This window comes from Chiloscyllium punctatum, chromosome 2, assembly GCF_047496795.1.
Source record: "Chiloscyllium punctatum isolate Juve2018m chromosome 2, sChiPun1.3, whole genome shotgun sequence".
Taxonomy (NCBI): domain Eukaryota; kingdom Metazoa; phylum Chordata; class Chondrichthyes; order Orectolobiformes; family Hemiscylliidae; genus Chiloscyllium; species Chiloscyllium punctatum.
The window spans coordinates 133,304,010-133,327,707 of record NC_092740.1 but is presented as its reverse complement, the minus strand read 5'-3'; the positions used below and the strand labels follow the sequence as shown (position 1 = coordinate 133,327,707).

At 39.7% G+C, this 23,698-nt stretch overlaps 1 protein-coding gene across 2 annotated transcripts in view; it reads right to left on the bottom strand.

The window, feature by feature from the left end:
• Positions 1 to 23,698, bottom strand: part of LOC140489990 (ADAMTS-like protein 1) — a 557,511-nt gene that overhangs the window by 59,694 nt on the left and 474,119 nt on the right. For both annotated transcript variants that reach the window (XM_072589066.1, XM_072589067.1), the window contains 3 exons: positions 17,506 to 17,685; positions 14,905 to 15,058; positions 12,140 to 13,280 (listed from right to left, as the gene is read on the bottom strand). In XM_072589066.1, coding sequence (XP_072445167.1) covers positions 12,140 to 13,280; positions 14,905 to 15,058; positions 17,506 to 17,685 — 1,475 coding nt within the window. The remainder of the gene's footprint in view (positions 1 to 12,139; positions 13,281 to 14,904; positions 15,059 to 17,505; positions 17,686 to 23,698) is intronic.

Genomic DNA, 23,698 nt, shown 5'->3' with positions numbered 1-23,698 from the left:
CCTGAGGCAGTATCTGTTAGCTATAATCAAACTGGCTCTAAAACCCTTTCAAACTAGACACCTTGGAACCTGTATCTTTATGACCACTCTGGGAAAAAAAAACAAAGACAACATAATCTTGTTAAAGGAGCAGCATTACCACAAAGGGAGGAGTGTGAAAGAGGAGACAGTGTCACAATATTGATCAAGGAGTCAATTATTGCAGTAAATAGGCATGTTATCTTTCAAGCTTCCATAAATTAGACCATATGGATCAAACTTAAACATAAAAAGCTGCCAATTACTTTGTTGACAGTATCCTGTAAACAAGTTTGTCTTGAACCCACATATCATCCTGACTTGGAGCTAGATCATTGTTGTTTCACTGCCAGTAGGCCAAATTTCTGCCACTTCCTTCTTAACAGCACTATGGTTGTCCCTATACTCCAAAGACTGCAACAGTTCCTAATGAATGCTTAACACTGCCTTCTCCAGATTAATTAAGGCTGGGCAACAAACATTTGCTTCAAGATTAGAGTACTGCTAGAAAAGTGTAGCAGGTCAGGCAGCATCCGAGGAGCAGGAAAATTGACATTTCAAGCAAAAGCTCATCTTTCCTGATGAAGGGCTTTTGCCCGAAACATTGATTTTCCTGCTGCTCAGATGCTGCCTGACCTGCTGTGCTTTCCCAGCATCACTCTAATCTTGACTCTAATCTCCAGCATCTGCAGTACCCACCTCCACCTCACAACATTTGCTTGGTAAACTACTCTCATGTTTTATTAAGGATTACAAAAAATCAGTAGAATTCAATAAGTCCATTAATCTAACATACATCAAAGCATAGCCAGACTCGATGAAGGTTTTTCTCTTTTCGAATCTAGTTAGTGGACAGAATAATACAAGAAATCACAAAGTTTGGCAGTTTTGTGTGGAATGCCTCAGAGTTAATATCATACTGCCTCGGAAAGGCTTAATTTTTAAACAGTCTGTGAATCATTTGAAGGATTCTGCTATTTTGAGGAGTAGAGTTGGCATTTTTTTTAACTAATTCTGAAAGACCACAAATTAATTAACACCCTTCCAATGATACTTTTAAACATCTTGATCTGGTTAGTTTTTCACTGCATATGTAGAAACATGAAATTAATGCTAAAAAGTTGAAAGTATTCAGTAGCTATGAACACCACAACATTTTACTATTAAATTGATACAGTGTCAACTAAGCACATGAATCATCACATGCAGTTTCTAAAGGAAACTGTTTCATTGTCTGGTTAAGACTGGGGGATATTTGTAATTTCCTGCATGTTTAACTTTTAAATAACCCTGAAATACACATGGAGAGGGCCAAAGAAACTAGGAGATTGTCTCTATTACATTAGGTGTATATTAATCAGTTCGAAGCCCCATTTGAAAGGCTGGACTTTATTACAGCAGAAAGCAAAATAACTTTTTATTCAAATGTAAAACATATAATACATTCATAAATCATTAAAAGTAGCAACACAGGTAAAGCCACAAAAAGCAAACACTGTAGTTCGTTTCTAAAGTTGAATAGAGAGAAGCTATTTAAACTTGCATGGAATATATGTAAATCACCTTGTTGAGAAAGGAACTGGAGAGACTTGAGACAGTGCAAACAAGATTCGCGGAGTGTCGGAGGCTGAGGGGTGACCTTATAGAGGTTTACAAAGTTATGAGGGGCATGGATAGGGTAAATAGGCAAAGTCTTTTCCCTGGGGTCAGGGAGTCCAGAACTAGAGGGCATAGGTTTAGGGTGAGAGGGGAAAGATATAAAAGAGACCTAAGGGGCAACCTTTTCACACAGAGGGTGGTACGTGTATGGAATAAACTGCCAGAGGAAGTGGTGGAGGTTGGTACAATTGCAATATTTAAGAGGCATTTGGATGGGTATACGAATAGGAAGGGATTGGAGGGATATGGGCCAGGTGATGGCAGGTGGGACATCTGGTCGGCATGGACGGGTTGGACCCAAGGGTCTGTTTCCATGCTGTACATCTCTATGACTCTATGAGGGACTACCAAATTAGACGTCTTTAAGATTATGGAAGGGAGCATAGCTTCAGAATAAGCAAGTTATTGAGATGTTGGGATGATTGAGTTGATGTTAATATTAGTCCATTGATTTTATGACTATAATTCAGAGCCTAGGCTAATAATCCTGAGGTATGGGTTCAAAATGTCACCATAGCAGCTGGTGACAAATACATGCAATCAATGAAATGTGAAAATCCAAAGCTCATCTCAGTACTGGTAACCATTGACTGTTGTAAATGCCCATCTATTCACTAAAGTCCTTTATGGAAGGAGACCTGCTGTACTTACCTGGTCTGGCTGAAATAAGTCTCCAGACCTACAACAACATTAACTGCCTTTAGAAATGGCCTTTGGAAGCCAGTCGACTCAATTGGGAATGGGAAACAAATGCTAGCCTTAGCAATAATGCCCACAATCCCTTGAAACAAGGTGATAAAATCTTTGGAGCTCTCTCCCCAAGGGCCTTGCAGCTGCTCCATCATTGAATGTAGTTTTGTTCTTCCAGAGAATCAAGGAATACGTGGAATTAATGGGAAGATGGATTAAATTGACAGAACATTTATAGGATATATAGTTTAGTCCTGCTCTCATTTCTTGTGTCCCTGTGGTTCAATAGAATAGAGGCAGAAAAAAGAAATCACCTGCTGGGAGATAAAAATTGGGCCCATAAAGATAAATTGCCATAAACATTCCCAGTCGATAATTCAGGACAAACTTATTTACCCAGAGAATGGATAAAATGTGGAACCCACCTATTGAAGGGAGTGCTTGAGGTGAACAGCATTTATACATTTAAAGAACAAGGCAGTAAATATATTTATTAAAAAAAAGAGGAAAATGTGATAAAATTGATCGAGTAGAGCAGGAAAGGAATTGTGTGCTGTTTAAATACTGATTTGAATAAAAAGCCTTGCTATTTTTCAGCATGCACAAATCTGTTTTGAGAAACACAACTTTGTTTCAACAGGTACATTTCACAAAACCAATAAAAGCTGAGGAAAATAAAGAAAAAGTGGACAAGAAGCAGTTTGGGGAGCAATGATGTTCACATTTTGGATCACATTCCATCATTTAGATTTTGGAATCAAAAAATATATAAATTCTAAAGTTGTGGATTACAGCAAATGGGGTTGAGGTGTGGGTAACAATTCTCAGAAGGACTTAACAAATAAGACAAAATTCATCAACTTGTAGAATGAGCAAGTAATTAGCAAATGAGAGTCAACAATTAGGTAGTTCAAAAAGGGAGGTCACTTATTATTTGAAAGATCTAAGTCCAGATGGGGTGAAGGAACAAAAAAAAACCCATTACAAGTTGCTCTATAAGTTAGAAAGACCTTAAAAAGTCCCACCCAAGCACTCAGCTTTATTGCTAAAATAACAGAATAGAAAAACAGGAATATCATGCTGAAATGTATTGAGCACTGATCAGATCACATTTGGAGTTCTGTGCGGAGATCTCGTCACCATATTATTAAAAGAAATAAATACACTCTGGACTGGCTGGAGAGAAGATTTACAAAGATAATATCACAAAATCAGGAAATGATGGACAACTGGGCCTCTTTTGTCTTAAAACCAGAAGGCCAAGGGGTGACCTAGAGAGTTATTGAAAACTATAAATAATTTTGATAGAGTGGATGCAGACAGAATGTTCTCTCTTGTGGGGAAGAGCAAGAGGCCACCAATGTAAGATAGTAACCCTAGAAATTCAGTAGGGAATTCAGAGGAAACATCTTCATGAAAATAGTCATGGGGCTGTGGAACTTGCTTCTGCAGAGAGTGTTGAAGCAAATAATTTGAATCCATTCAAAGAGAAGCTAGACAAATTCATAAGGGAGAAGGAAACAAACGGTCATGATGTCAGACTTGGGAAGCCACTCAGCCCCTGCTGAGGGCATGGAACTCCAAAATGTATCAAACTTCCTGTGGAGGAAAGATGGAAAGAGGCTCAAGAGAAACATAAATACCAGCATGTACTGGTTGGACTGAATTACCTTTCTTTTTGTGTTGAAATCCCTGGATAATGCTACGTAACCAGGGCCTATCTGAACTTGATTGTTCAGTGAGTGGGCATTTAGAATCAATGACGATACTCAATGGCTAAGATTCCTGATGAATTCCACCATCTTTAATCTTCATCAACTCCATTCAGGAAGTAGCATCTCTTGCATTATTAAGAGATATTGAAATACATTTATAGAAAAAATGGAATGTATGATTGGTCATTGGGTATAACCATAATTATAACCAGGGGCCTAAATTGATTGGACAATGATTTTGACTGTTTGGACTTCAACAAGGCTTTTGATAAGGTCCCACATGGGAGACTGACAGCAAAAGCACGAGTCCATGGGATCCAAGGAAATTTGACAAATAGGATCCCCAACTGACTGAATGGCAGGAAACAGAAGCTGATGGTTGAGGGATGTATTCTCCAACTGGAAGTCTGTGTCCTGTGGGTTACACAGCAGCCAGTGTTGGTCCCTTGCTGTTTGTGGTTTATATGTATGATTTAGATTTGGATATAGGAGGGTGGATCAGTAAGTTCGCAACAGTACAAAAACTGGTGAGGAGGATAGCCTTAGACTACAAGAGGATATAGAAGGGCTGGTTAAGTGTGTTGATCAATGGCTAGATTTATCATGCAGGTCCTTCTAAAAATGCTTTGGCCTTTAATGGACCAAGATCCCACCGTCATCCTGCAAGTTGTCCACAAATCTCTCCTGGGGATGTTGCAAGGGGACATTCACTTGGTGGTTACTGATGGTTTCACTACCAAAGTTCCACTCCTGCAAATACTTTCATCTCTCACTCACCTCCCCATAGGATCCATTTACATCTGTTTCGCTGTCACTGGTATACATTTTTGAGTTCCTTGCCCTAAGCAGAGACTGATTGCCCTCCTGAGATGATTGGAAACTGGATGAAAAAATGTCACTGTTTCACCATATCCTATTACAGTAGGGAGTATGTATTAATTCACTAAAGAAGGACACGGAATGTCTGCTGATGCTCCTCTGTTTAGACAGGTTCGCAGTTGTGAAATTCTGCTTCAAAGATACTTTGATTGGGTCACAGTCTCCAACCCACCATCTCCACTGAAAGCCATGTGCAAAATCTACTTCAGGTTGCACCTTATCATCAGCTATTTCAAAAAAATGTAATACAGTGATAGGATGTAGCTGAAAATCATTAAAAATATACAGGTTACTTCCTTGACAGCCTTTATGTTCAACATTGTCACTGAAACCCTCTCTATCAACATCCTGTAGTATGCTATGATTCAGTTATATCAACCACATAAATAGTGTGGCAACAGGAGCAGGTCAGAGACTTGGAATTCTTTGGCATGTTACTCATCGCCTGACTCCTCAGTATCTGTCCATCATCTACAAGGCACAAATCAGGAGTCTGATGGAATTCTGTCCACTTGCCTGGATCAGTGCAACTCCAACAACACTCAAACAGCTCAATCACATCGAGCCCAGAATGGCCACATGAATAGCACCTCACAACATTAACTCCCTTCTGTTCTGCAGCATTTGCCAAGCCTCCTTTCTTCCTACTTCCCAAGTCCACAATCTTTACCACCTTGAAGAACAGGAGCAACAGATGAATAAGAATACATTACGTGCAAGCTTCCTTCTAAGCTACACACCACCTTGACTTGGAATTATAATTACCTAACTTCAGTTACATTGGGTCAAACTCCTGGAACTCCCTTCCTAACAGCACTGGCTACATCAGTATCTGCACCAAATGGACTACAGCTATCCAAGAAGTAGTTCACCATCATTGTTGTCAAGGGCAACCAGGGATGGGCAATAAAGGCTAGCCAGCTAGTGAAGCTCAATTCTTGGGATAAAAATTAAACATGACAGGAAAAAACTCTCTTCTAAAATAAAATAAACTACAAATTATGCAAAAGTGACTTGTATTTATATCATACTTTTCAAAAACATTGGGTGTATCAAAACAGTTTGCAGCCACGCAAATACTTTTTGAAGAGTAATAACTATTGCAGCATTAGCAACACAGCAGCCAATATCTATATCACGAACTCCCACAAGCAGAGACAATATTGTATTGGTGATGCTGATCGGGGGATAAATATGAGTAATTACACCAGGGATAAATACCCTTCTCTGCTTTGAAATGCTGCCATAGGATCTATTACTTCCACTCAGGCAAATAGTAATCTTGGTTTAACATCTTAAAGATGGAATGCTGGAAATTAGAATAAAAATAGAAAAAGCTGATAAAAATTGAGGAGGTCACCTTTGATCATGAAGAAAGGCAGGTCATGACACTTTGTCTGAACATATGTAAAACTCTATCAGAGCATCAGCTCCTTTGAGTTAACTTTACTTCATCTTATAATTATGTTTCTTAGTTCTCTTCAACCCTGTCAACCAGACTAAGGTTAATGTGACTAATCCCAGTCAGTTTAACTGGATACAATATTTCAAGCATGGTCTTACAGCGTACCTGTATTTCTGTTCAGTACAGCAATAGCAGACATATTAAGGGATGCCAATATCAGATCCTTTGGACTCTTTGAGGAAAGATGGGATGATGATTATAAAGGGTGCCTTCTTAAACCTAAACACTGAGAACTTTCCATTTCACACTGAAACTTGGCAAGTAGAATGTACAGCAGAAACAGGGAGCTCTCCTTCTCAGAAGATCAGTTTTGTCATTTTTGTTGAGAGGATTCTATGATTTTATAATGTTCATCCAGCAAGCAACCTTTAAGATATGCTACTGCACATCATAATACTGCACTGAAGTAAAACAACAGAAATATTCTCTGAATTATGCCATTTTGTAGGAGTACAGTCTAATCTAAACCACATACATAAATCTCTGGGAAAGAAAAGATACATAAAAATAATTTTGAACATGTTTTGAGTTTCAGTTTCTAAGTCAGAGATTCTGTTGAAGGTGACTGACACGGGAGAACAGATTCCTGACTGTTGGTAATCCAAGGAGCCTTTCTTTTTATGCGAACTGAAACAGTGAGCATTGGCAGTCTGTCCAATCACAGGGGACTGCAAACATTGATTCTGGCCTCATCCGATTTCTACATATGTACACATTCTGGCATAGATTGCTGCGTAGCCATCAGGAATTGAAAGGCTTACTTTTTTCCGTTCTGTAGCCCAGGGGCATGGAGACCAATTATTGCAGCCCCACCACTGTTCTAGTGAAGATCAACTAACTCAACAGAGACTTAGGATTGAACTTGAAACCTTCTAGCATGGTTCATTGCCAGATTTTACGGCGCCCTTATTGGGGGGATCTCTCTCATATTTAAACAAGTGACAGGCATGCGTGTGGTTTTGGACTCAGTCCAACTGAAAGGAATAACTTTTCACCTCCCAATGTTGCTATTCCGAAGACCGGGGAAAATTTAATTTGTCTTCATTGTCATCTTGTGACCTTTTGTGCAGCTGTGGAGAGGCTACAACCACAGTCTTGCACCCAGTTCAGAATAGCACATTTAGGAAGGGTACAGGGCTGCATCCTTTACAGAGTGCAGAGGACATTTACCAAAATGGTTGCAAGGATGAGGGATTTTAGCTACAAGGTGAAACAAACCAAGCTCCTTAGAGAAAAAGGAGATTGCGGGGAGATTGAATAGAGCTGCACTGGATGGTGACAGATTCTTGACAAGGTCGATGAGGGAAACCTGTTGCCACTAGACGATAGCAGAAGGTCGAGGGGACATAGATTTCAAGCTCTGGGCAAAAATGCAGGCGATGTGAGGAAGAGCTTTTTTTTACATAGTCAGTGTTAATGACCTGGAAACTGCGGTGTAGGAGATGGAGACAATTAATGATTGCAAAAGGGAAGTGAAAAGGCACCTGAAGAAAATAAATTTCGAGGATTACAGGAAAGAAATGGGGCAGAGGAGAAAAATGCGGATGACTGAATTGTTCCATCAGAAAGTCGAAGCAGACTGATCGACTGATCTATGCTTTAATAATAACCCATTCTATTCACTATTATCACAACCTCGAGAAATGTACAGTTTTATAACTTGTATCATGATTTAGCTCAAATATTTAGCTATGAATTTTACTATGACGTTTTCCCGGCTACCAATGACATTGTACGACAATTAGATGTGGGTAAGAAGAGAACTCTGAAAAGAAGTACAGCATTCTATGAAAGTTGCAATTTAAAGGGGTCTCGAAGAGACAAATTGTGTAACAAAAGAATATTACCTTGTGAATCTTGCCATTAGAATAACAATTTCATCCTCTGTGGTGAATTGCACTTGCCAATGGGGCATATGCATACAGCAAGTTGACAGGAGCTTGGTAAATATATAAAACTATGACCTATGCTTAATCATTTCTACTGCAACATGATTAAAATTCAGGGAACAAAGCAAGAGAAAACCAACTTGACACCTGGTTTATTCTAAAAACCTCCATTTTGGTTCTGACTTCACAAAAGAGGACACAAATAATTTCCCAGAAATGATTGGGAACCAAGGATCTAGTGAGAGGGATGAAAATCAGTTTTAATAAAAAAAACTTTCATGGGGTTAAAAGTTGATGATCTCCAGTGCCGAATAAACTGCATCCAGAGTAGTAAAGGAAGTAGCCCTGGAAATATTGAACATTTTTCTGGTCTTTGTCCAATATTCTACAGTCTCTGGGGCAGTTTCTATGGATTGAAGGGAGTCAAATGTAACCGCACCAGTCAAAAAAGGGAGAGAAAGAAAAAACAGTAAATTAGAGATCAAACATTAGTAATGAGGCAACAGCTTGAGTCTATTATGTAAGACTTGATAACAGAACACTTGCAAAGCATTAGGGCAATTAGATAAAGTCAGCATGGGTTTGTGAAATGGAAATCATGCTTAACTAATCTATTGGCATTTTCTGAGGATGCTTCTAGTAGAAATAGATAAGGGAGAATGAGGTGGGTCTGGTGTAGTTGGATTTCAAGAAGGCTTTAATAAGACTAGTGGGAAGAATTAAAAAACACAGAAAGAGGGCAATATAAGGGAGGCGACAGTGTAGTGGTATTATTGCTGGATTGTTAATCCAGACACTTAAGTAATGCCCTGGGGAGCCAGATTAGAATCCTGTCACAGCAGATGGCGGATTTAAATTCAATAAAATCTGGAATTAAGGGTCGAACGATGACCATGAGTCCATTGTCAATTGTTGTAAAAACCCATCTGTTTCACTAATGTCCTTTCGGGGAGGAAACTGCAAACTTTACCTGGTCTGGCCTACATGTGACTCCAGACCTACAGAAATATGGTTGACTCTTAACTGCCCTCTGGGAAATTAAGGATGGGCAATAAATGCCGGCCTGTCCATTGATATCCTCATCCCATGAATTAATAAAATATACTTGCATGGATTAAGAATTGATTGACAGACTTGAAACCAATAGTGGGAATAAATGGGTCTATTTCCAAGTGACAGGCAGTGATTAGTGGTGTACCACAGAGAACTAACTTTAGACAAATAACTTGGATGAGGGAATGAAATGCGATGTTTCCAAGTTAGCTGATAACATGAAACTAGGTGAGATTGAGAATTGTGGGGAGGGTGATCTAGTTAAGTTGAGGGCATCCCATGGCAAATCCAGTTATAGCATGGATAATGTGAGGTGATAGACATTGGTGTGAAAAAGAGAAAGACAGTATTAAAGAAATGGTGATACACTGAGAAATGTGGATTTACAAATCAATCTGAGTGTCACTCTATCCTAGTCAATGAAAGTTAACAGGCCAGTGCAGCAAAGAATTAAGATGGCAAATTGTTCTTCATTGCAAGATGATGAGAGTTCAGAAGGTGGAATAAGACCACACCTGGAATTATGCAGTTTTGGTCTCCTTAGCAATGAAAGGATATACTTGCCACAGAGGCAGTGTCAGCAAAGGTTCACTAGGTTAATACTGGGGATGGTAGGACAATGAGGAGGGATTGGTTTGACAGGCCGATATTGACAAGAGTTTAGACAGAAACATACATAATTCTAACAGGAATGGGCAGGCTAGATGAAGGAAAGACATTTCCCCTGATTGGGGAATTTAGAACCAGAGGTCATAGCCTCAGGATTTGCAATCGGCCATTTCGCACTGAGATGAGGAGACTTTTCTTCGGAGGGTGATCAACCTGAGGAATTGGCTACCACAGAAAGCTGCAGAGGTTGGATCACTGAATACATCCAAGAAAGAGAGAGTGATTTTTAAAAAAAGGTATTAAGATATTAAGGAAAATGGAGAGAAAGCAAATATGGAAATGGGCTAGGGGATTAGCCATGATTATTTTGAAAGGCAGTGCAAACTTGAAGGGGTCAACAACCTACTCCTGCTCCGATTTTTTAATAGTTTGATGTAAGTTTCTGTAAATGCCAATAAGTGAAAGTATGCACTCAAGAAAATTCACAAGTAAAAACATATGTGAAGTTAAGCAACATTTGCCTTATCGGTCAAACTGTTATAAACAAAATATTTTAAAGCACATTTTATGGTAATTATTTGAATGTGGCCAGGTAATGTAACTAACATCAATTCCCAACATCTGCAGTGCAATTTAGTTATTATCACACGATCGGCTGAGTTTTCGAACCGGCCTAAAACATCCAGGGACTATTTCTCACCACAGCCAAAGTGTATTCACTGGCTTGTTGAAAATCTATTTACTAATTGGGTGTGAGTACATAAAATGGATCACCTGAATAAATAAAATTAAAGTCATTAATACCCATCAACCAATGCCACACTTGTCTCAGAAAGCTGATCATATTGTGTTGATAATAATAGAGTATCAGAGAATTTATATCTTACTGGACCAGACAGCCCCTTTGATATGAACAAGATGGATAAAAAAAACTCATTTCCGAAATAATTATTGCATGTTTTCCTCCAGTTCGACGTCACTAGATATGCCACATATACAGGTATAACATTGGAACTCAGTGACACAAGGTGAGTCCCAAACAAAAAGTGGCAATTAGGTTGTTTGTGGTTACACTATTCAACTAGGATCTAACTTTCCTAATTTAAAACAGGTTTCTGCCAAGGTGCAAAGTGTCACATCTGCAAGTTCCAACTCCCAATGGACAATTGAGGAAGGTGATTGAATGTTTAAATACAAGATAATATAGAAAACAAAAAAAAAGATTGAACACAGGTTGAAATGTTGTTACAAATGAAAATAAAGAATATGAAGTGAAAAGGAATAAGAAAGAATACAGTAAACCTTTAGATTCGTTAAGTCAATCTAAATATTTTATTATTTAGGCATTTACAAAAATTCCAAAAGTCTGAGCTACTAATTTCAATGTTGTGCCACCTCAATAAAGGCCATTATTGTATAATCACTTTTCACCAATGAATCAAGCCTTCTTGCACATATTTCTATCCAGTCACCTCTTAGCTAGTTCAGCAACATTTCACCAGATCACATGCTGGGGCTGAAGCACTTACATCATGAGGGTAACACTATTTCTTTAGGTGCGAAAACTGTCTCGCCAGGCACTAATGCTCAGATTTTGAGTGTGTCTAGTGTCTTTAACTAAAAGGAGAGCATGTGAAGTTTTTTTTTAAAGAAAATGTCTATAAAATACTATATGGTGTTAGTAGATGTAAATACAACAACTTAAAAAAAAATTTTAGATAATGATTCTGAAGTTGAAAGTTGAGAGCTTAATGTGCATATCTAATAAAAAACATTACGACAAAATACTTCCAACTATCCAGAACTGGCTTTTTTCTTGTTTGCACCAACTGTTGGCTATTTGCCAAACATGGTAGAACAGATATAAAAAGTGCTGTAAAAAATAATTTGACAAAATGGTTGCTCATTTTACATTTTTGTACAGTGTTAGATTTTCTTCAAAAACATTATTCCTAACATAAAATTACACTATAAGCCAACTTCCTGATTGTAATTATAATGATTCTTAATGATTGGAAAAATCACCAATTTAGGGTATGGGGAATTCTTAGAAGTTATTAGTTCCTGAGGATTAAGATACACGTGTGAAGAGAATGAATGGTGATGCATGCATCAACACATTTACTGATGACCATAAACATATTGAATAAAACTGATCATACCTGTGGCTGTATTTCAACATTTGGCCATTCATTGTCCAGCTAATGACAGGTTTTGGGTTTCCCTTTGCTTCACACCTCAGCACCAATGTGTGGGTCCAGTCAGTCAGTAGTACTGTATGGCCCACATTAGCAATCACCTCTGCCGACAGAGACAATCCTTTGTCATTGGCTTTCTGCAGTATTACTGGTGCCTTGAATGGCTCTTTAGATGTATGAATAGACTCCTTCGAATTGGACCGATCTACTGGGTATAACTTTGATACTCCATGGCCATTGGTAGTGATTTTATGGAAAGAAGGTTTCACTGAACTGGTATCTGAGTTTCCCTCTTCATGTTTCAGTTTAGATTCAACAGCATCTAGTTGGCTTTTAGAAATCTCAGCAACCAGTTGGCCAATAGCGTGAGTAGCAAAAGCATCCTTTAGGTCTTCAGTCTGCAGTGATATAGCCTGACTAATTTCATCCAGTCTTTCCTGATCAATTACATATGTTAATGGAATAATAGATTCCACGCTGGCATCCTCCAAAGAAGTGACATCCTTCTCTATGGACCACTGTGACTCCCTCGAATCTAGGCTCTCACGAGACCAGCCTTTTATCTCTAACAGTTTAAGAATAATTCCATCATACTGATTTTGGTGGTTTAAGAAGAATCGATTTTTGTCTGACTTGCTACTGTTCATCTTCAAACCTGGCATGTATTTGTCCTTTGGACTTACTGCTTCATTTGAGATTCCTTTCCCAATGGCTTCTTCTTGTTTACTGGATGGGGGCTCAATCAGTTTATTATTATTTCCAATTATTTTAATCACAAAATCATCACGTACAAGTCCTGCTACACACGTATAAGTGCCAATATTTATTGGTTTAAGACGATTTATTTTGATATAACCAAAATGAGTAACAGTGACATGTGGTGAGCTTGACAAATGTCTTCCATCTTTCTCCCATGTTATCATGGTCTTCCGGAATCTTCTGACAGGACACCTGATGACCACTGATGTTTTGGGAAGCAGGTAAGCCTGCCCACCAGTTGTGAACTGCAGTTTCCTTTCTTTCTTTAATTGAATATAAACTTTTCGAAGACCGAGTATATAAGGTCCTTGGCGTTCAGGAGATTTGTACTCCTTTCCATTCAATCCTACAGCCAAAAAAATACATTTGACGCTAATTAAATTTAAGCAGAAAAACGGGGCATCGTCTTGTCTGAAAGCTTAGTGGTTTGAATTGTGACCCCACAATTGGAAATTTGTCTAAATGAACATCGAGACAAGTAGGAATAATGGATTCAATACTAAAGCAATCTCAAATCTGTGGAATGGAGTGCTTGGCTTCATAAAATTATGTTTGGGCTCAAATTTACACATTCACAAGATCTAACACTTGGACCCCCTCTGAAATATGAGCCAGATCTCCCCACTCACCATCTCGCTGTAACCCAAAGTTTTTTTTAGTGTAGAAAACCACTTTCTCTGGATCTAGGTGTAACCAATGTTTGAGGGATTCCAAAGGAGTTGAGATCAGCATTTTTTACTTCCAAAAGCCTTTAATGGCGAGGTGCTCTGGGGTTAGAGGTGCAAGCAGGTGGTGGTATGACCAGCAGCTTACTATTTTCAGATGAGGCCTGACAGCTTATTTTCAGATACTTTCATGCGTCTTGCTTAGGTCATGTGCTCCCTTGACAGCTCAGGGCCTGGGTCCAGACAATGGACTAATTTCTATCCCTCTCCCACCCGCTGCCAACTTTGTGAGAGAAACAATAAGTTCAAATAGACAAGTTTGAATACAGTTGCTCAAAGTTAGCACTACTGCCCTGAGCACCAAGGACCCAAGTTTGATTCCAGTCTCAGCTGTGTGGGGTTTGCACGTTCACCCTGTGTCTGTTTCGGTTTCTACTGTGGACTCCAGTTTCCTTCCACAGTCGAAACATGTGCAGGTAAGATGGATTGACCACACTAAGTTGTCCATAGTGTCCAGGTATATCTAGGTTAGGTGTATTAGCCTTGGGAAACGCGGGATTACGAGGATCGGGTGGGGGCTGGGTCTGAATGGGATGTGCTCCAAAGGGTCAGTGCTTCCACACTGAAGGGTTTCTGTGATTTCCAAATGGTACAAGATACAAATGTACAACTTGTCAGACACTCATGAGACAATTAAAATGGTTTTGTAGTTGAAAAGGGTGGCACTGGAAAAGCACAGCAGGTCAGGCAGCATCTAATGAGCAGGAGAGTCGACATTTCAGGTAAGCCCTTCATCAGGAGTGTATAGGGGGAAGGGACATGATAGGGGGTGGTTGTTTGATAAGGCAACATACAGGAATATTGATTTGGCTGAACAAGAAACCGGAATGCTTGGTATCTCCAACTGATAAATCAGAAAATGATACAATAATGATCACAAAATAATTCATAATCGAGAGTGTCCTGAAGGATTGAAAGCAGATGTGGTTTGAAAGTAAATAACGACTGTAAAATGATGCTTGACGATAAATATCAAAACAGTTGCAAAGTCTAAATAGTTGAAAAACATAAATATTGGGGCTTGAAGTTTGAGATTAATAAATAACTTAATGCTTTTAGAATTTTTATCTTCTTGTAAATAAAGCTACAGAAGACAATTATCAGAACTGAATTAGAACTGAATAAAACATTTTTTGCATATTAAATAAGATAGCAAATCATTAAACCTTTGAATTTCAGTTTATATATTAAATGCAACATTTAAAGTTATTCCAAAATAGTTAAGCAGAAAATCATTAAACTTACTGGCACAGAGTGGGAAGGAACAAGATTTGAGCAATGGTGGGTGAGGTAGGTGCGAGCAATTAGCCTTGTGTAGAATGTTGGAAACACCATCTTTACACACTTTCCTGCAAAATAATTCACGCCTCTGTGTGCCTTCCCCACAGGTTGTTGAACACTAGGATAGATAAAGGTTATTTCTCAGTTAGGTCATCAAGAAAAACTGGATGTCTGTACCAACATGATCTGTTTACAGGCTGTAGTCACTGCAACAAGGTTGATACATCCCAATTAGGAGAAAAAGCCATATTAAAATCAGTGATTCAAATCAGTCTTTCAAAACCTGCAGGCTATAATCCTAAGAGTTCTGCTGATGTGGAGTCTATGAGCATTCATCCCAATGGAATGGGGTGTGTCAATACATGGCTATCTCCTGATTAGGGATCTTTCCAGCCCCAGGCACTTGGGTTCTGTCAATGTCAAGGGGCATGGCCAGCTCCTCCTATACCTCACAGCCATCTCTCCTTCAGACAACTGAGCAAGAGGAACCGTGGAATTAAAATCCCACCTGTTTCTTTAGTAAGTTTCTATTGTAAATTTGATAGCTTCTTAAATCTGAGCACTGCATGGGCCCACGCCTAAGAAAGACACATAACAATCTATAACCACTTACAAAAAAAAATGTGGAAGTAATAAGTTAAGTCAGGCTATCAAATCTCTTGCCCAACTGATGAGTTGTTTCAGTTTCCTTTCACAGAGTATGAATGGCATCTGACCCTTGTATATGGATAGGAGTTTAAAATAAGTTAGTCTTCTGGTATAAAACAAATGGTGCCAATATCATTTCAAATAGAAACAAAGCGAATTGTTTCAAATCTTTATGGAATTGGAATATTACTTCTGATATACATATTTAAAACCTGCATATTTCATATTGATGTGAAATAGGATAAACAATGCATTCATGGTTACATACATCTTACACCAAATGAAAATAAAAATGAACAATTGTCAAACTAAACAGATAAGAGGCCAGATTTTAACATGACAGTGGTTCATCAGCAGCCTTTCATAAAGCTGCCTTCTGTTTTTAGTGTCAGTTGTGGCTGGTTAGTTCTCTCTTTCTTCAGAGATCATAGGTTTAAGTCCTGTTCCAAAATCTTGAGCACAAATCCCAGGCAAATGCAACAGTAATTAATACTACACTGTCAGAGATATTGTCTTTCAAAAATATGTTAAACCATCACCTCATCTATCTTTTTAGATTGGTTCATAATACCTCCTGACAATAACTGAAATATAGCAAGGGAGTCCTTCCTGATATCTTGGGTAATAATTCGATTAAAGGGGAGAAAGTGAGGACTGCAGATGCTGGAGATCAGAGCTGAAAATGTGTTGCTGGAAAAGCGCAGCAGGTCAGGCAGCATCCAAGGAACAGGAGAATTGATGTTTTGGGCATAAGCCCTTCTTCTGGAATGAGGAAAGTGTGTCCAGCAGGCTAAGATAAAAGGTAGGGAAGAGGGACTTGGGGCAGGGGTGTTAGAAATGCGATAGGTGGAAGGAGGTCAAGGTGAGGGTGATAGGCCAGAGTGGGGTGGGGGCGGAGAGGTCAGGAAGAAGATTGCAGGTTAGGAAGGCGGTGCTGAGTTTGAGGGATTTGACTGAGACAAGGTGGGGGGGGGGGGAGGGGAAATGAGGAAACTGGAGAAATCTGAGTTCATCCTTGTGGTTGGAGGGTTCCTAGGCGGAAGATGAGGCGCTCTTCCTCCAACCGTCGTGTTGCCATGGTCTGGCGATGGAGGAATCCAAGGATCTGCATGTCCTTGGTAGAGTGGGAGGGGGAGTTGAAGTGTTGAGCCACGGGGTGGTTGGGTTGGTTGGTTCAGGTGTCCCAGAGGTGTTCTCTGAAACGTTCCGCAAGTAGGCGGCCTGTCTCCCCAATATAGAGGAGGCCACATCGGGTGCAGCGGATGCAATAAATTATGTGTGTGGAGGTGCATGTGAATTTGTGGCGGATATGGAAGTATCCCTTGGGGCCTTGGAGGGAAGTAAGGGGGGAGGTGTGGGCGCAAGTTTTGCATTTCTTGCGGTTGCAGGGGAAGGTGCCGGGAGTGGAGGTTGGGTTGGTGGGGGGTGTGGACCTGACGAGGGAGTCACGGAGGGAGTGGTCTTTTCGGAACGCTGATAGGGGAGGGGAGGGAATTATATCCCTGGAATCTTATATTACCTTACTGCCAACTTGAGCACCAGCATTTGCCTTTGTACATCTTAGTCGTCATTGATTACAGAAGTGGCAACACCTTCCACCATTAAGACTCTGCTAATCCTTTAATCTGCCTCTTTGGGTAATGCTTTGTTGTTTCCCTGAACGCTGAGTTGGTGGGTCAAGAATGTCACATGAAACAAAATATCGCCACTGTGAGAATATATGCCTCTCAATTATTTACAATTCACATAAGCCTTCTCCGTATTCAAATTCTGACCACAGACAATGGCCATTCTCAATCCTAGAATTGACTTTATTTGAGTGAATACATGCTTGCTATAATTTTCACGTAGAATGAATCCCAATTCTAAGTCAGAAGCTCAAAATTGGTTCATTACGTGAGCAGTAGATGATCCTACCTCTAGCCATTGAGAAGCCAACCACTCGGCTGGACAGTCCACATCCCCACAGATCCGATGGTCGTCTGGCTTAAGAGAGAGGCAGAGTTCCTCTGCTTGATCCATAAAACTCCCATCTGCCAGTCTCTGCTTGCAAAGGACCTGTCGAACCTGCACACCACCTCCACAGCTCTGTGAACACTTCAAGATGAAAAAAAGATAGTTATTTCACAAACATTTTTGCTGAGCATATGCAGAGAAGCATTTCAACCCCATCATTACTGACATTTGGGAAGGTACGTGCAGGTGGACTGGAAGAAGACCGGTTGAGAGATTTTAAGTGCACAGGGAACATATATGTGCAGTGCACAGTCAGAAATTGTGTCTGTTAAATAACAGGTAAAATGGAATTAGCACAGAAAATGACATATTTAAATCAGCCATAATTCTCTTGATAATATGAACACCATTGAACAATGGGTAACAGCTTTCAAAACCTCATAAAAAACCATAGATAACTGTCAGAGGCACAACACAAACTGGTAAACATGCCAAAATATTATATCGGAATAAAGCCAGAAAGTATACTTTCAAAATAGTGATGAAATTGCATCTGTCCAAGCTTGTTCAATTAGACTCTTCCACTAATGCCACTTTATCCAAACACAATATGTAATTTCAACAAACCTATGCAGATCCACTTGAAAAACTGAAATTTATATAAGTTGTATAATATCTGCACCTCCTACCCTTATTTCTATTCTAAAATTGTATCCCTTATTAGGTCATGAAAACACCTTGTGTAAAACTGTCATGTCACTGTGATATCCTTCCATGATTGACAACACAGCAGTTCTAGTTTTATATTTCAATTTCAAAGCATTACTGTAGAGAAAGCTAACTATACTCCTTTGCTTCCGAAATTAATAAATATTTATATATTTCACCACTAACCACAATCATTAAAGAAAGCATTGCAAGATAAAAGGAAAGAAATGTGCGATTTTGAAATGGTGGCTACATTTTTTGTTGCACACTTGGGATATGAATCTTGGGATGTGCTATACTGAGGTGGGGTCTGTGGATTTATGTGAAGTTGGTGATAGGGGATCTTGGGGATACTGAGATGTCTCAGCTCACCAGATCAAAAGCAGACAGATTTGTCAAAGAAGACGAACTATTGCTGTTCCTTTTTGCAAGCTTTATATACGTTGAGAGTAACAAACCAACATTTACAGCTAGTATTTTACTTTCCAAGTGGAGCTTCAAAAGAAAGTAAGTTACATTAATCTACACAAAAAAAAATGCCAAAGAATTGGGAGTCAGCCAAGTTATGTGATACCAATAACCAGTATCTGAGTAACAATAATCAGGAACATAATTAATTCCCAGATGTTTTGGTGTTTTGTCTTTGTCTTCCTAAATCTATTTTGGTAACTTTCCTGTGCTTTGTCATGACATTATGGCAACAACTAAATTCCTTGCCATCTTTCATTTCACAGCTGGATAACACCCATTACCTTGTACTGTGGACAGCAGCCTTGGTTAATCCAGACAGTCAGTCAGTTATCTACTAAAGTCAGTCATCAGTTGCCTTTTAACAATTTCAAAAGATGTTGCGCTCTCATGGTTAATAAAAGCAGTCACTCCAGCTTTTTAATGCTTGCAGGAGTGGCTCAGTTTTAATCAGCCATGAAAACATTTGATGGGGCCTGTGATTGAAAACGTCTGTAAGGAGCTGTAACATTCCAAAATGACAGCTTATGATAAATTCTGTATAGCTCCTGTGTTACAAACAAAACCAGTGCTCTTGGTAAGCAACATACACGAGACTCCCCTCAGCAGGCAGCTTCTATAATGAGCAACACTTATCTTTTGTTTCATTTTTAGATCTTCTTTACAAACAATATGTTTGGATTTTCATGTGCTCCACTGTATTTAACATTCTACTTATTCATGTGCAAGTCCCCATAATATATAATGATAGATCTAATGAGGTCAAAGTTGAGTCGGTCTAACAGACTATTGAAAACTGAAATGACCTTTCCCAAAAATGATGTTAGTTTTTTCTCCTTACCATGAGGCTTGGCTTGCATCCACCATATGTCTTCATATGTCAGAAAGTAATGGAGTACAAATTTACTAGAAATTTTTGAGGCTTCACTGCATTTTTCCACTCAATCCCACAGTACCAGAAGTAACAATAAAATAGATCTGTCATTTTTTTTAAACAGATATCCATCTGTGGGAAGTCTCCATAATCACAGTATTTCAGTTCAAAATAGATGTTCTCATGCATTTTCTATCAATTAAGACAGACTTGCACTGTTATAGCATTGATAAAAGAATTAACATGATTGAGTGTGGTTAAGGTGTGAGCAGCACTTTCTAACATCTGGCTTGATTTAGAAAGTTTTGTATCCCTTATCCAACTGCTCTGTAAAGGATAATGGGCGGGGGGTGGGGGTGGGAGTAGGGGTGGGGGGGGAAGGTGGGAGAAATACACGTGCATTTATATAGTACATTTAATAAACTCAGCACATCTTGAAACATGCTATAGGTAATTAAACACTTGTGAAATATAGTCGTTATATTATGGAAACTGCAGTCATCAAAGTGTGCACAGTAAGATCACACTTTGCTTTGTGATAATGATCAGATTATCTGTTTTAGTGAGGCTGATTCAGGAATCAATATGAGTCCAGGACAACCACTTCCACATGGTTTATGCTTAAAAAAATGTTCCTACACGCAGGAGCATTGAGTTTGCTCTGGAATGAAAATGGGTGGTCTCTGAGCGAGTGAAGGAAACCATTATCCAAAATGGTAATTGATAAAATAATGGTAGTGAAAGAGTCTGAAAATATGGACTGAATGAGGGAGATTTGGGGGGCTGGCAGACGTTGTGCAGATATGAGCCTGTCTGTCCACATATATAAATGTCCACCGTACATCTGTAGTTGTAGCTGCACAAGTGCTTTAATGTTCCTGCTGGATTTGCAGAAATGGCAAATTGGTCTAATGTAGCAGAGGAAAAGCACTTACTGTCTAAGTAGAAGAGGATCTTGAATTGAATTAGTAGTCATTCATTGCATATTAGTAACCAGTTTCATTGAGATGATGATTACTGTTTTAGAGGCTTACAAAATTAAAAATCACATAGCACCAGGTTATAGTCCAATAGGTTTATTTGGAAGCGTAGCTTTCAGAGCGCTGCTCCTTCATCAGGTGGTTGTGGAGTATAAGATCATAGGACACAGAATTTATAGCAAATGTTTACAGTGTGATTTAACTGAAATTACATATTGAAAAGGACCTGGATTGTTTGTTAAGTCTCTCATCTTTTGGAATAGGCATGTTGGTTTCAGTTCTTTCATATGTAAATCTTTCGTAAAGTTACATTCTCAAATGAGGGCAGCACAGTGGTTAGCATTGCAGTCTCAGTGCCAGGGACCTGGGTTCAATTCCAGCCTCAGGTCAATGTTTGCACATTCTCCCTGTGTCTACTTGGGTTTCCTCTGGGTGCTCCGGTTTCCTCCCACAATCCAAAAGATGTGCAGGTCAGGTGGATTAGCCATGTTAATTTGCCCATAGCATCAGGTGCATTAGTCAGAGGGAAATGGGTCTGGGTGGGTTACTTGTTGATGGGACCCAGTGGCCTGTTTCCATACTGTAGGGAATCTAATCTATAAATAGGTGTCATGTCAGCCCAGATAATGCATTGAAGGTGTGAGGTTGTGTGTCCCCCACTTCAGACTGATTCTAATCTAAAAAGCGGATTTACAGAATCTTATATGGATTCATGCAGTTTTTGAGGAAAATAAAATGTAACTCTGCAGTACAAATTCACCTCACAAACTTATCTGGGTGTATGTGTGCAGTGGGGGTAGATGAGTGTCTGTGAGAGAGTGTGCATGTGTGTGAGTGCGAGTGCAAAGGGGTATAAGTCTGTAAGAGTGTGCGTGTCTGAGTGTGGGAGTGTATGTGTGAGCAAATGAGAGAGAGTCTATGTGACAGAGTGTGTGTACATATATATATATATATATATATATATTAGAGTTGGGTCTGATAGCCAAATTTGGTGCCCATGAGGATGGCCTCAACCAGGACCTTTTTTCATGTTACACTACAGGTGACCCCACTGCACCACACACACACACTCTCAGAAACTCATACCGCTCCCCCCCCCCCCACCCCTCACCATCACCACCCACACACACAAGTTTGTGGGGTGAATTTGGACTTGCAGAATTACTTTTACTTTGCTCAAAAACTGCATGAATCCATGAAGATTCAGTAAACCCTTTTTTTAGATTAGAATTGGTCCAAACATAGGGACACAGACAGCCTCACACAGGGCACCTCACACCTTCAATGCATTATCTGGGCCAACATGGCACCTATTATTAAAGCTCACTTGAGAATGTAACTTTCAGAAAGTTCTGGAATTTACATATGAAAGGACTGAAACCAACATGGTCATTCTACAAAATGAGTGACTTAACAAACAATTCAGGTCTTTTTCAATACATAATTTCAATTACATCACACTGTAAACTTTTGCTGTAAATTCTGTGCCCTACGATATTACATTCCACAACCACCCGATGAAGGAGCAGTGCTCCGAAAGCTATGCTTCCAAATAAACCTGTTGGACGATAACCTGGTGTTGTGTGATTTTTAAACTTTGTACACTCTAGTCTAACACCAGCACTTCCAAATTGTGGTTCTAGAGGCGATGAGCATTATTTTCCCCTTTTCAGTTGTAGCGTTTTATGCAGCAAGGTTCATACTGCCTGGCCTACCATAGCTCACAGGCACTTTTGTCATGCAAGCTTCAATTCAATAATTGTGCAAATGTTTTCTGAAATGCCCTTCTTGTGGGATCATGGATCAGGAGTGGTGGAACTGCTCTCCACAGCTGGGACCTAACAGCATTCATACCCTGTTAAGACATTAGATCCAGCAACTCCTCATTTCAGATGCTGGAAGTCAAGAACTGCCTATCATAATGTTGTGTTCTATCATCATCACTGAAGGCATGGATCGAAAGAAAAGTTAGCTTCCTACTTTGTTGGCAGGGATCTGGAGGTTCTGTTAATTCAGGCAGCTTTGACACAGACTGCAGCCCAGATCATTGCAGTGCCGCGAGTTAATGGTCTACTGTCTTCAATCAGACTAAGTCCATACCTTCTCTATACTACCTCATACTCTCAGGGCCACCACTTAATTTAACTTTGCCACTGCAGGCGCATATCACCAAGGCTCACGGACTACAAAACTCAATATTGCATGCATAGTGTCAACTTGACGGCTCTCACTCACCCCATCCTCCAAAACTATTAAGCCTTCCCAACTATTGTATTTCCTACACACTCACTTCGGACACCTCAGCAGCTCTCCTGCTTTTGCATCGTCACTAGCTGCTCTTCCATCCACTCCACCAGACACAGTCATTCACTTTGTCTCATTGCAAGAAAATCTTGGGGCTAACACCAGTGCTGGTGGTGGTGGGGTGGGCACATTCCTTTGAAAGAAAACTGCTCTGTTAGATTGGAGACCGAATATGATCACTCAAATGCAAATGGAGAATCCTCAGATATCAATGAACAGAATTAACCTAATTGTGCTGAGCTCTCTCATTACCACCAGTGCTACTTCATTTTTAATATGCACAAGCTTTCATCCCTTTAAAACTACAAATTCACTTCCTTCTCTCAGGCAGGCAGTGGTGGCACTGAGCGAACCTCTACCTCAAAGAGTAAACAGTGGAGACCATTGCCTCTACCTTGTGGAGGAAACAACTGAATCTTCAGAGAATGCACTGGCAAGCCTTTCACCTCCATGTTCCAGGAGCTCCAAGATGGTCACTGCGGAGGGTACCCTCTCTAGGATAGACAAGAGCACAATCTGGTGAGCATGTCACTGGTGTATGTCCAAGTCTGATCAAGTTGGGTGGTCCATCTTGGCATTCTCCAGGCATGTCCAATATCCCAGGTACTAATGTTTAGTGATTCAATTCACTCCACATGATATCAATAAACATTTGGAGGCACTAGGTACTGAAAAGGCTATGGGCTCTGACAACATTCCAGCAATAATACTGAAGACTTGTGTTCCAGAACTTGCCGCTCCTTTAGCCAAGCTCTTCCACTATAGTTACAACACTGGCATCAATCTAATAATATGGAAAATTGTCCAGGTATGTTCTCTG